The sequence below is a fragment of the Mercenaria mercenaria genome, chromosome 8 (assembly GCF_021730395.1).
Source record: "Mercenaria mercenaria strain notata chromosome 8, MADL_Memer_1, whole genome shotgun sequence".
Lineage (NCBI taxonomy): Eukaryota > Metazoa > Mollusca > Bivalvia > Venerida > Veneridae > Mercenaria > Mercenaria mercenaria.
In genome coordinates, this window is record NC_069368.1 from 297,361 (window position 1) to 310,732 (window position 13,372).

The 13,372-nt window shown below is 37.4% G+C and overlaps 1 protein-coding gene across 5 annotated transcripts in view; it reads left to right on the top strand.

Moving 5' to 3' along the window:
* LOC123523222 (uncharacterized WD repeat-containing protein alr3466-like) overlaps window positions 1–13,372 on the top strand; it is a 102,230-nt gene that overhangs the window by 73,894 nt on the left and 14,964 nt on the right. For all 5 annotated transcript variants that reach the window (XM_053549229.1, XM_053549224.1, XM_053549226.1 and 2 more), the window contains 8 exons: window positions 274–367; window positions 1,238–1,336; window positions 2,020–2,110; window positions 9,025–9,214; window positions 9,942–10,038; window positions 10,469–10,605; window positions 11,361–11,486; window positions 13,269–13,321. In XM_053549229.1, coding sequence (XP_053405204.1) covers window positions 274–367; window positions 1,238–1,336; window positions 2,020–2,110; window positions 9,025–9,214; window positions 9,942–10,038; window positions 10,469–10,605; window positions 11,361–11,486; window positions 13,269–13,321 — 887 coding nt within the window. The remainder of the gene's footprint in view (window positions 1–273; window positions 368–1,237; window positions 1,337–2,019; window positions 2,111–9,024; window positions 9,215–9,941; window positions 10,039–10,468; window positions 10,606–11,360; window positions 11,487–13,268; window positions 13,322–13,372) is intronic.

The window sequence follows — 13,372 nt, forward strand, 5'->3', positions numbered from 1 at the left end:
AAAATTTAGTCTTTTGCTTATACAGAACTTGTTTAGATTTAGACACTTTATCAGTTTATTGCTCCAGGGGCTGGTAATAGTGGTAGAATGATACATAACCAGTTAATATACTCTGCTTCAAGGTCACACTTACAAGTCAAGAATTGAAAAATATACACAGTTTAATATAATATCAGAAGCAATTTTTGCAGCTATTTCTGACTTGTCAGTAGAAAAAGTTAAATTACTGGTACATTCAGCCACTTTTCCGCATGACTATGTTATTTATTGTAGGTGTCAGATTTCATTGGAACTTTTCAACAACAAGAGGAGGAGAAATATCACTTACAGATCCTCAAATTCTTCCCAGAGCTTAATCAAGTTGTTGGTAAGTTGAGAAATATCACTCACAGCTCCTTAAATACTTCCCAGATCTTAACCAAGTTGTTAGTAAGTTGAGAAATATTTCTCACAGATCCTCAAATACTTCGCAGAGCTTAATCAAGACTTGTTGGTAAGTTGAGAAATATTTCTTACAGATCCTCAAATTCTTCCCAGATCTTAACCAAGTTGTTGGTAGTAATGAAATCACCTTACAATTCTGAAGTATAAATTTACATTGTTATGAAGTAGAGAAATAACCCTTACAGATCAAAATCTGTACCAAGTTGTTCATAAGGAGACAAAACAACATTTAAGAGGTCAAGTAGTCAGTAAGTAAAGTAGAACCCCTTACAGATCCCTATATTCTGCTTGACCTTAACCAAGTGTTCTTTAAGTGAAGAAATATTAATTGCAGATCAGAAATATCAATTACAGATCCCTGAATTCTTCACAGAATATAACCAAGTTAACTGTCAAACTCAAGCTATATGTTGCAAGACTGGGAAAATTACAATTCACAAGTTTATTCCCCAAATACAGAGCATGCTCTACCTTGTCACTGGTGTTCTCATTTGGAAGAATATCTTAAAGACTTAAAGTGTCTGTTGGAAACTGGTTTTGATACAGCATTTTTAGTTCCTTAGTTTCTTTACTAAGCATAACTTTATTGTGTTGCAAACAAACATTTATATAATTCAGTAGAAAACAGTTAAGGTACACATGATCTTTCCAGTAATTGATTTTATTCATTACAAATTCCATACAATGTCATATGCAAAAAGAGCAAGCATTCTATAAGATTTAAAAGAAAATAATATGAACGTCTTAAGCATTAGTTATAATATATTAATTGATATTTTTTTCCTCATTTCAGCGTCAACCAGCAGACGGCACTTGATTGTGTGGAAGTACAATCCATCTGGTTGTGTGACAGCATTAAAGTGTAAAGTGGCATTAGAAAGTCTCTGCTACAGTATGTATAGCTGAGTACTGCTCAAGTTTCTGTTACAAAAGTTATAAAAATTTTAATTTACGTCTACCCTCTCAGCTCAGTGGGAGAGCAGAGATCTATGGTTTGTGGGCTTGTGACTTTGATCCTCTGGGAAGGGGTATGTTGTCCTCGTCAATTGATAATAGTCGTGTGTAAAATCCTTCGTTCTCCACTTCAGACTTGCATGGAGAGTCGGCACCTACTTGCAGAGAACATATGAGCCGCACCATGAGAAAACCAACATAGTGCATTTGCATCCGTGCAGTCTGGTCAGGATCCATGCTGTTCGCTAACGGTTTCTCTAATTGCAATAGGCTTTGAAAGCAAACAGCATGGATTCTGACCAGACTGCACGGATGCGCAGGCTGGTCTGGATCCATGCTGGCCGCAAATGCACTATGTTGGTTTTCTCATGGCGTGGCTTATTTAAGTACTCTTACAGAATCCAGGAACGTTGGTTATGTTAACTGCATTACTGAAATACTGTTTAAAAATGGCACTTAATCCAAAAACAACAGGAAAAAAAACAACAATCTTTGTTTTAATTTGTGAGTATTTGACTTGTTCGCAAGACAAGATCTGCACATAGAGTTTTCTTTCTCAAAATCAAGTTCACTGTAGGCTAGGAGCATTCAAACTTTACAACCACTGTATATTTATTTCAGCCCGAAAAGTGCCAATATTAATATTTAGCGGAGATCATGAGGGTGCTATTGTCAAATGGGAACGGATGCAATCTAATCATTTCATGTACAGGTAGGTACAACCGTGGAGTGAAAAATGTTTACGTACTGATCACGTCAGTCGTGATATTAAATAATTGCTATTATTGATTAAAATACTGTGTTTAACAGATCTGTTTCCACAAATTTTTCACAGAGAAGAATTGTGTAGCGTGGCCGCCCTATAAATAAAGCTAACAACTAGTCTATATTTTCTGTAATTTTATTGCATAAGTTTTAAGCTCACCTGAGCCAAAGGCTCATGGTGAGCTTTTGTGACCGCTCAATGTCTGCCGTGTGTCGTGCGTCCGTCAACAATTTCTAAAAAAATCTTCTTCTTGAAATCACTGGGTAGAAGTACACCAAACTTTACAGGAATGATCCTTGGATGGTCCCCTTTCAAAATTATTCAAAGAATTTAATTCCATGCAGAACTCTATCATGGCAACCAGAAGGAAAGAATTAAAAAATCTTGTCCAAAACTGCAAGGCGTAGAGCCTTGATATTTGGCATGTGACATCATCTTATGGTCCTCTATCAAGATTGTTCAAATTGTGCCCCTGGGATGAAACGAGGCACCGCCCGGGGGATCACAAGTTTTACATAGACTTATATAGGAAAAAACTTTAAAAATTCTTCTTGTTTAAAACCACAAAACCTAGGCCTTTGATATTTTGTATGTAGCATTGCCTTGTGGTCCTCTACCAGAATTGTTCAAATTATACCCCTGGGATGAAAAAAGGCCCTGCCCCGGGGTGGGGGGGGGGGGGGGCGGGGTCTCAAGTTTTACATAGACTTATATAGGAAAAAAACTTTAAAAATCTTCTTGCCTGAAAATGCATAGCTTATGCTTTTGATATTTGGTATGTTGCCTTTCCTAGTGTTTCTCTACCAAAATTGTTCTAATTATGTCCCTGGGGTCTACAGAGGTCCTGCCCTATGGGTACTAAGTTTAACATAGACACATGTGTATATAGGAAAAAAATTAAAGATCTTCTTGTCTGAAAGTTCAAGGCCTAGACCTTTGATATTTGGTATGTAGCATTGCCTGGTAAATCTCTAACAAGTTTGTTCAAATTATGCCCCTTGGGTAAAAAGAGGCCCCGTCCTGGGGGTCATTTGATATAATTATGAGTTATACAGGAAAAAATACTTCAGAATTATCAGATCATATTTCCTAGACTGTTCAATTATCATTACCTGATCACCCCAAGCGATTAGGGATCACTTGACTGTGACCTTTACCTACTGACCTACTTTCTTTTTTTTTAAGATATAGCCTTGAAATTTGGATGACATGTACAGTTTTGCACACCGATCTTAAAACTGACTTTCAGTCAGCATGAATGTGACCTACTGACCTACCTGCCTAATATTTTAGCATCAGTTTGCAATTTGAAACATGTGGCTCATATTACACAGGTGAGCGATCCAGGGTCATCATGACGCTCTTGTTCTATTTAGTTCTTCAAGTTCATAAATTCAACAAGTTTTAATAATCATAACAATTTCAACATGCGAATGTCTCGTGCCTCAGACTGCTCTCCTGACAGCTCCAAAGAGCCATGTCACCGGCTCAACGTCTGATCGAAAACTCCCTCTATAAAGCTAAGTCACTGGCCTTATATACTATCCGGCTGACCTGTATTACGAGTTAATTTACATATGATTAATAAATGGATATAAAAACATGCCAATCATTCTGTCAAACAGTTACTATTATTAGAAATTATTTTTCATAGCTACATGTTATGACCATAATTTAAAAGACACCTGTGCTTTCGTGAATTACTGGTGAATCAGCATTCCGAACATTCTTCTCAGTATTTTAATTAGTTTGTTAAATACTTTCATACGTTTCATACCGGTACATTATTGACATTCTTGTTATGGATTTTGTTTATGTTTTAAATTTTCTGTAGTATCTTAATTTATCCCCCCGCCAAAGGCGAAGGGGATATTAGAAATGCTCTCCATCCGTCCGCAACGATCTTTGTCCGGAGCATAGCTCCAAAAGTACTGGAGGGATTTTCTTCAAACTTCATACACTGATAGAACACACTGGGAGGAAGTGCAGTGTGCAAGAACAATAACTCTACCTTGCCTATTTTTTGACTTATTCCCCTTTATCATATTTTCTTAAAAAATTTTGTCCGGAGCATAACTCCAAAAGTACTGGAGGGATTTTCTTCAGACTTCATACACTGATAGAACACATTGGGAGGAAGTGCAGTGTGCAAGAACAATAACTCTACCTTGCCTATTTTTTGAGTTATTCCCCTTTATCATATTTTCTTAAAAAAATTGTCCGGAGCATAACTCCAAAAGTACTGGAGGGATTTTCTTCAAACTTGATACACTGATAGAACACATTGGGAGGAAGTGCAGTGTGCAAGAACAATAACTCTACCCTGCCTGTTTTTTGAGTTATTCCCCTTTATCATATTTTCTTAAAAAATTTTGTCCAGAGCATAACTCCAAAAGTACTGGAGGGATTTTCTTCAAACTTCATACACTGATAGAACACATTGGGAGGAAGTGCAGTGTGCAAGAACAATAACTCTGCCTTGCCTACTTTTTGAGTTATTCCCCTTTATCATATTTTCTTAAAAAAAAATGTCTGCAGCATATCTTTTTCATGCATGGAGGGATTTTGATATATCTTGGCACAAATGTTCACCACCAGGAGATGGAGTGTCGTGCGCAAGAACCAGGTCCCTAGTTCTAAGGTCAAGGTCACACTTAGAGGTCAAAGGATACAAGAATGAAAACCTTGTCCGGAGCACTTCTTCTTCATGCATAGAGGGATTTTGATATAACTTGGCACAAATGTTCACCACCGCAAGAGAGAGTGTCATGCGCAAGATTCAGGTCCCTAGGTCTAAGGTCAAGGTCACACTTAGAGGCCAAAGGTCAGATACAAGAATGACTTTGTCCGAAGCATTTCTTCTTCATGCATGGAGGGATTTTGATGTAACTTGGCACAATTATACACCATCATGAGATGAAGTGTCTTGCGCAGTTCCCTTCTTTAGAATTACTTCCCTTTGTTGTTACTTTAAATAGCTTTTATTGTAACTTTTTCATTACAGCCGTGGAGGGGGTGTGGCTCTCATACATAAGTCTGCATTTACTCTTCGTGTTGTTGCATCTAGTCGTGACAAAGATTTTAAACAATTTGAATACATGGATTGTAATTTGAGCATCAATGGATTTTCTGCACGAGTGGCAGTGATATATAGACCACCACCAACAAAACAAAACGGTTTAAAGACTAGTGTGTTTCTAGAGGAAGAATGGCCTACTTTCCTAGGCAGGTATGCTACAGTTGATAAAGACATCATCATTGTGGGAGACATGAATTTCCATCTTGATATTCCATCAGACCGAGATGCTGTCAGATTTAAAAGTGTACTTCAGTCATGTGGTATGCATCAACATGTGAACGGACCAACCCATGCCCGCGGTCATACATTAGATGTTGTAATAACCAGGAACGACAGCAAATAATATCATGTGTCGAGGTCATCGATCCAGGTCTTTGTGACAATACTGGTAATATGTCACAGGATCACCATGCAATTCACTTCAACGCCAGTGCCGCAAAACCAGCTCCGATACGGAAGCAAGTTTCTTTTCGGAAACTACGCTCTATTGACGTAAGTTCTTTCAAACAAGACATCTCAGCGTCCCTTGCACTAAATACGCTTCCAGAAGGCGCAGACGTGGATCAGCTAGTAAATGCATATTCAAAAGGATTATCCTTACTGATAGATAAACACGCTCCTTTACGCACAAAAACTATCGTTCTTCGACCTAGCTGTCCGTGGTTTACAGACGAACTTCATGAGGCTAAACACTTAAAACGCAAGCTTGAGCGGAAGTGGCGTAAATCCAAACTAACAATCGACCATCAACTTTATAGGGACCAATGTGCTACCATGAATAAACTCCTAATTCAGGCCCGAACCGACTACTTCTCTGATAAGGTGAAGTCGTGTGGCACTGACCACAAAAGTTTGGCCAAGATAACCAAAAATCTACTAGGAGACAGCCAAGATGCTTCCCGTCCCTCTAACACATCACCAAAGGAACTTGCGCAGAAGTTTAGTGACTTTTTCATCGAGAAAATTGAGAACATTAGGAATGATATTATTTCGCATAGCCAAACTGATCGTGATTCAGTAGACTTGCATTGTCCAGAACACCAAGAAGTAGCAAACTGTCTTATTGATTTGGCTCCTACAACGATAGAAGAGGTAGAACAAATTATACAAAAATCTCCAAACAAATCCTGCGAACTTGACCCTTTACCAACATGGCTTCTGAAGAAATGTCTCGATGAGCTCTTGCCGCTGATAACAAACATCATAAATACATCAATGGAATTAGGTTATGTACCAAAAGAGTTTAAAAGTGCTAGGATAAGACCCCTGCTTAAGAAACCAGGTCTTGAACCAAACATTCTCAAAAACTACAGGCCTGTATCTAACCTCCCTTTCATTTCAAAAATCTTAGAAAAGGTAGTAGATGCGCGTCTTGAGCGGCACTTGAGTGAAAATGAGCTACATGAGGGACTGCAGTCTGCTTACAGAAAGTTTCATTCAACTGAGTCGGCTTTGATAAAGGTACAGAATGACATCCTCACATCTCTCGATCAAAATTCTGTAACAGTCCTCGTGCTACTCGATCTTTCTGCGGCTTTCGACACGATTGATCACCAAACACTGTTACACCGGCTCGAACATCATTTTGGAGTCACACACAAAGCACTTGCATGGATGTCATCATATCTTAGTGACCGCTATCAAACTGTATGCGTTGATGGTGAGTTGTCGACGCCTACGTTGATGAAATACAGTGTGCCCCAGGGATCAGTGCTTGGTCCAAAGAACTATATCATGTACACTAAACCGTGGGTGCCATATGCAGACGTCATGGACTTCTTCATCATTTCTACGCTGATGACTCTCAATTATACCTATCTTTTAAGCCGATAGAGGCTGTGGCCAGAAGTGAAGCTTTGCGCCGCATTGAGAGCTGTCTGACTGAAATTGTCTCGTGGATGAATTCCAACATGCTGAAGCTCAATGCTGACAAAACTGAGGTAATGCTATTGACATCAAAGCGTAACTCCAAGTACATTGATGACGTTTCTGTGAAGGTCGGTGATTCTGTGATAAAATCCACGAAATGTGTTAGGAATCTTGGAGCAGTATTTGACAGCGGTATGGATATGGAACAACAAGTCAACTCGGTGTGCCGGGCTGGATATGCACAACTTCGCAGAATAGGTCACATCAGACGGTATCTTACCAGTGATGCCACAAAAACCCTTATAAACAGCCTGGTTACTTCACGGTTAGACTACTGTAATGCCTTGTTAAGTGGTATACCAAACAGCACACTTAACAAGTTGCAACATGTCCAGAACACTGCAGCTCGCGTAATCACTAAGACGCCCCGTCGCAATCATATAACACCGGTTCTGAAGGAGCTTCACTGGTTGCCAGTGAAATACAGGGTGCAGTACAAGGTTCTGACCCACACCTTTAAGGCGTTACACAATCAGTCCCCTGCCTATATTAGGGATATGCTAGAAGTATATAAACCGGTCAGGACCCTAAGATCGCAAGACACGCTGTCACTGGTTATGCCAAAATCTAATACCATGATGTATGGCAATCGCAGCTTTTCGTGCACTGCTCCAAAGCTTTGGAACTCTCTTCCTGTCAAAATCAGGGAAGCTGACACGCTAGCTGCTTTCAAAAGCCTGCTCAAAACCCACTTTTTTGTACAATATTTTGTTAACTGACCGATACATTTATTTTTTTTATCTTGTTTTTTTTAAATTATACTTGTTTTCATTCATGATTTTTGTTAATGTGGAATGCATTATCTTTGTATACGTATTTGTTTGTATTTTTGCAATTTATTCTGTAAAGCACTTTTGAACGTGTACAAGTGCATGAAAAGAGTGCTATATAAATGTGGTATAATAATAATAATAATAATTACTAGTCGTAGGGAAAAATCGAGACTACTTTTCAGTAGTACAACATGCATGCTACATCCAATTTTGAGGTGTATTTTGACCAATCTCTACCTAGTAAAAATTTTTTTGTGGACTTACAATTTTTTTTTGTTTTTTTTTTTGTTTTTGTTTTTTTTTTTTTTTTTAAGATAAACTTCCATTAGTTGTTGCTATAAATAACTTACGTTGTAACATTTTTATAATTGACCACAGGGAAAAAACAAGACCACTTTTCTGTGGTACAACCTGGATGTTACTTTCCAATTTTAGGTGTATTTTAAGACATCTCTACCTGGTAAGGAGTTTTTTTGTGGACTTAGAAAAACAAAAGACTTACAATGATTACTAAACAACCACAAAATTAAAATTCCATTTGCAAATACAGCTGCTAGAGTAAAGAAATCTGCTGTGATGGGCATATATTGTGACATTTTGGCACTCTTTTTCCCTGTTAGCTTTCCATTCCTTCTTTTTACAGTAGCCATATAGAAAAACATCATACAGCTATACTGTTCATGAAAATTAATAAAATTTAGCAGTAACCCACTTCACTTCACCACTGAATAATTCTTTCCTCCACATCTTTAAAACCCGTGATGTGGACCACAACAAACGGTTTTTCAAAGCTTCTCCCAAAAAAAAAAAATACTTTCAGACACTAACTTACCAGGAACTTTAGCCTTCAATTATAACATGCCCAGCGGGGGGATTGGCCATGTCTAACATGGCTCTTGTTAGTAGTTGAAATTGTAAGAGATTTCTTTTTTACTTTACATTGGATGTTTTCCCTAATAAATGGCACATGTTCTGATATTGTCCATGCTTAAAGGCATTCTGCTATTGGAAGCCAACGGGCCAATCACTACTTTAAGGAAAGAAATAAAGAAATTAATTTGTTATTGTTTGCATTTCAGTAAAGAAGCATTTGTAGTCAGTGATTCAAAGATAAAGAAGAAGCGTAAAACTGGAAGTAAAAAACGTGAACTTATGTTGGAACAGGAACTCAATGAGAAGTTGAATAACCTTCATACAGACGATATCGCCAAAACTAACAACAAAAATATTCAGAGCCATTATGCATTTAACAAACCTATCATTCCCCCTGTAAGTTTTTATTTTTATCTACAGGAGAACTTCTTATAAGAAAATATTTATATGAGGTACAAGCTTGCTTTTCATGTGACACTGTTGTGTTGAAGGAAGGACTGGCTGAGTGGTTAAAGTCACTGATTTTGAATCACTTGTCCCTCACCTCTGTTGGTTCAGTCCATGCTTGAGACATTATGTGAGAAAATCATCCAGCTGGCTTATGGAACATTGATGGTTTTTACCAGGCACCAGCAGGTGACTGAAATAATACCCAGAGTAGCATCTAAAGTCTTCCTCAACTTTGGGAAGTCACCATTTAACTAAAATTCCTGTGTATTTTAAACCTCTTGCCATGTTGAAAGGATGGGTCAGTGCTTTTCCTGTGGTATTCTCAACATTGTTGTGCTAGTTAATTTCCAGAAGTAGTTGATGTAAAGTCACTATACATAATCGTTTTAAGATGTTCCAGCATATTGGTAGAGGAAGATTTCAAGGTGAACATCTTGCTTCCAAGAAGAAATTTACCTCTGACAATGTTAGACTAAACAATGCAGTTACAAAGAATTAAAGGTCATAGGTAAATAGAAATGATATTCTTCTGACTTGTTGATTCTGGGCATTCAGCAAATTAGTTTGAAAGTCAGTTGTTAAGCCGTCCCAGTGTAGAATAAAAGCTGAATATTATAACAAAAACTTCTGCTTTTCGAATTCCCCTTAGATTTGATCTTTTTTTATATTTCAGGCATCAACGCACAATCATCCACATACTACCATCTTAAAGATTCTGTTTGTTGAAAGTTTAGACATTATCTTAGCTGCGTCAGAAGATACGAATATTTGTAAGTTGATATTGACATCCTTCCGGTTTCTCTTCTTAGAACCAAAGGCAGAGCTTTGGATCAACAGTCTGTGGGTTAGATGTTTGATCTCTCGTGAGAGCATTATTTTCTTTAATTATTTGACCAAGCAGTATAGTTTAGATTGAAGCGAAAAGTTGGATATACAAGAAGGAAATCATTCTGGGAGCCCATTCATGACATGACTTGTACTGGGGATAAAAAAAAATAGAAATTAAGATTGCAAATTATTTACAAAGAACATTTTTTAACCTGTCAAATGCGAACACTACTTCACTAATTCAGAGTTACAATCCTTTGAAGTATGTCACAGAATTAGTTCAGGGACGTGTCTTGTCAGCATGGGTAAAGATCACTGGAAACGCCAGTCTGGTGTGTAACAATAAGCATATGATATTGTTTTATTTTTCAGATGTGTGGGGATTTGATGATCAAGCAGTGTCTGTGTTACAGAATATGAAGCCACAAGATATGGAGACTCTAGTCACTAAATATAGCATTCTCCTTGATTCTGACTCTGAACTCCTGCCACAAAATACCAAAGATGGTGTAGGTACTTTTATATATAGTCTATAAATATAGCATTCTCCTTGATTCAGAATCCTCATGAATATCAACATCATTTAGCATCTGATGCAGTGTTTTTGTCATTAACCATTAGCCTGCTGCCGGCAAGTGATTCTGCCTTTGCGCCCGCTTAGCTTAATAGGGACAGCGCAGATCTACGGATCGTGGGGTCGTGAGTTCGATCCCCTGGCAGGTCGCATTTTCTCCGTGACGAGTTGATAAAAGACATTGTGTCTGAAATCATTTGTCCACCACCTCTGATTCATGTAGGTAAGTTGGCAGTTACTTGCGGAAAACAGGTTTGTACTGGTACAGAATCCAGGAACACTGGTTAGGTTAACTGCCCGCCGTTACATAACTGAAATGCTGATGAAAAACGGCATTAAACCCAAGACAAACAAACTGGTCGCTATTTAGTAAGTAAATTTTCAGTAAACACTGCTTCGAATAATAAATGGTACTGCCCAAATTGAATGATAGACCAGTCCATTTTAGAGATTTAGCAGGGTAAAGGTTAAGAGACGAAGTCAAACTGAGTGTGCTATTAAATGAAACAAAATCTACAATTTCATTTCCTCTTAGAATAGTAATTTTGGTCAAATTAGAAATATATGCCAATGAAATTAAATGATTTAACAGTATCCATGGAATAAAGAACACTGAAAGGTGTGTTACTTTCCTCTTTGTGTAATTTTCAGGACAGTGATTCTCTACGTGTCTTTTTATGAAATTTTCAGGACAGTGATTCTGTGACAAACAGAGTGGCAGGGTTTATCTGTAAATACGTGTTCTGTGAGCATGAGAGCTGTGTAACAAGTCTTGTTGTCATAGAGAAAGAGAACAAAGATGACTCATCCTATCTCGTGAGTAATTTTACAGCCAATTAATTCATCATGTAGTGTTATAGGTTGGAAATGATATTTTTGTAACAGTAACTCATTGGTCATAAACATAAAGCTCTTGATATATGCTCAACACAATAAAAACAAGATTTTTGAAACTTAGTTACTTAAAGATAATAGAAACACATCATGAGAATAAGTAATTTTTTTACTAATTTTTCCAATCAAAATTGCAAAGCGTTTATAACAGGGTACCACAGGTAAACTGCCTTAATTTTTAGCTCACCTTAGCACGAAGTGCTCAAAGGTGAGCTTTTGTGATCGCCTGTGTCCGTCATCCGTCGTCGTCCGTCGTCGTCCATTGTCAACAATTTGACTATTAACACTCTAGAGATCACAATTTTGGTCCAATCTTAATGAAACTTGGTCAAAATGTTACCCTCAATTAAATCTTGGATGAATTCGATATTGGGTCATCTGGGGTCAAAAACTAGGTCACCAGGTCAAATCAAAAGAAAAGCTTGTTTACACTCTAGAGGTCACAATTTTGGTCCAATCTTAATGAAACTTGGTCAGAATGTTACTCTCAATAAAATCTTGAATGAGTTCTATATTGGGTCATCTGGGGTCAAAAACTAGGTCACCAGGTCCGATCAAAGGAAAAGCTTGTTAACACTCTAGAGGTCACAATTTTGGCCCAATCTTAATGAAACTTGGTCAGAATGTTACCTGCAATAAAATCTTGGACGATTTCGATATTGGGTCATCTTGGATCAAAAACTAGGTCACCAGGTCAGATCAAAGGAAAAGCTTGTTAACACTCTAGAGGTCACAATTTTGGCCCGATCTTAATGAAACTTGGTCAGATTGTTACCCTCAGTAAAATCTTGGAGTTCGATATTGGGTCATCTGGGGTCAAAAACTAGGTCACCAGGTCAAGTCAAAGGAAAAGCTTTTTAACACTGTAGAGGTCATATTTATGACTGTATCTTCATGAATCTTGGTCAGAATGTTGATCTTGATGGTCTCAAGATCCAATATGAATCTGGGTCATGTAGGATCAAAAACTAGGTCATCAGGTCAAATCAAAGGAAAAGCTAATTAACACTGTAGAGGCCACATTTATGACCATATCTTAATAAAACTTGGTCAGAATGTTGATCTTGATGATCTACAGGTCAAGTTCAAATCTGGGTCATGTGAGATTAAAAACTAGGTCACTAGATCAAATCAAAGGAAAAGCTTGTTAACACTCTAGAGGCCACATTTATGACTGTATCTTCATGAAACTTAGTCAGAATGTTAATTTTGATGATCTTTAGATCAAGTTCGAATCTGGGTCATGTGAGGTCAGAAACTGGGTCACTGGGTCAAATCAGAGGAAAAGCTAGTTAACACTTAAGAGAAAACATTTATGACCATATCTTAATGAAACTTGGTCAGAATGTTAATCTTGATGATCTTTAGGTCAGTAGGTCAGGTGAGTGATACAGGGCCTTCATGGCCCTCTTGTTATATTTTTTTATGTTTAACAGTTGTTAAAGTATGAATATCTATTAGAAACAAGAACTCATGTTATACTGTTCATAATATGTCCATATTTTAGTTCAGTCTCTTTAAGATATTCAGAAATTGTCCTGTAGTGTATTAACTTTTCTTCTTCATATTTCCACTTATAAAGCTTTAATTTTATTTTGAGCTTTCACTTCAGTATAGTTTTCATTGTTTAAGAATTTGCCAAGTTATAATGTACAGTTCAGGATAAAACTTGAATATTTTCAATGTTCTCCCTATTTATTACAGTTAAGTGGTGGCTGGGACAGAAGAATATGTATTTGGGACCTTGAAAAAGGAAGGTAAGTGACATACTAAATTTTCTACATGAAGGTAGTTTTGTACATTTAATT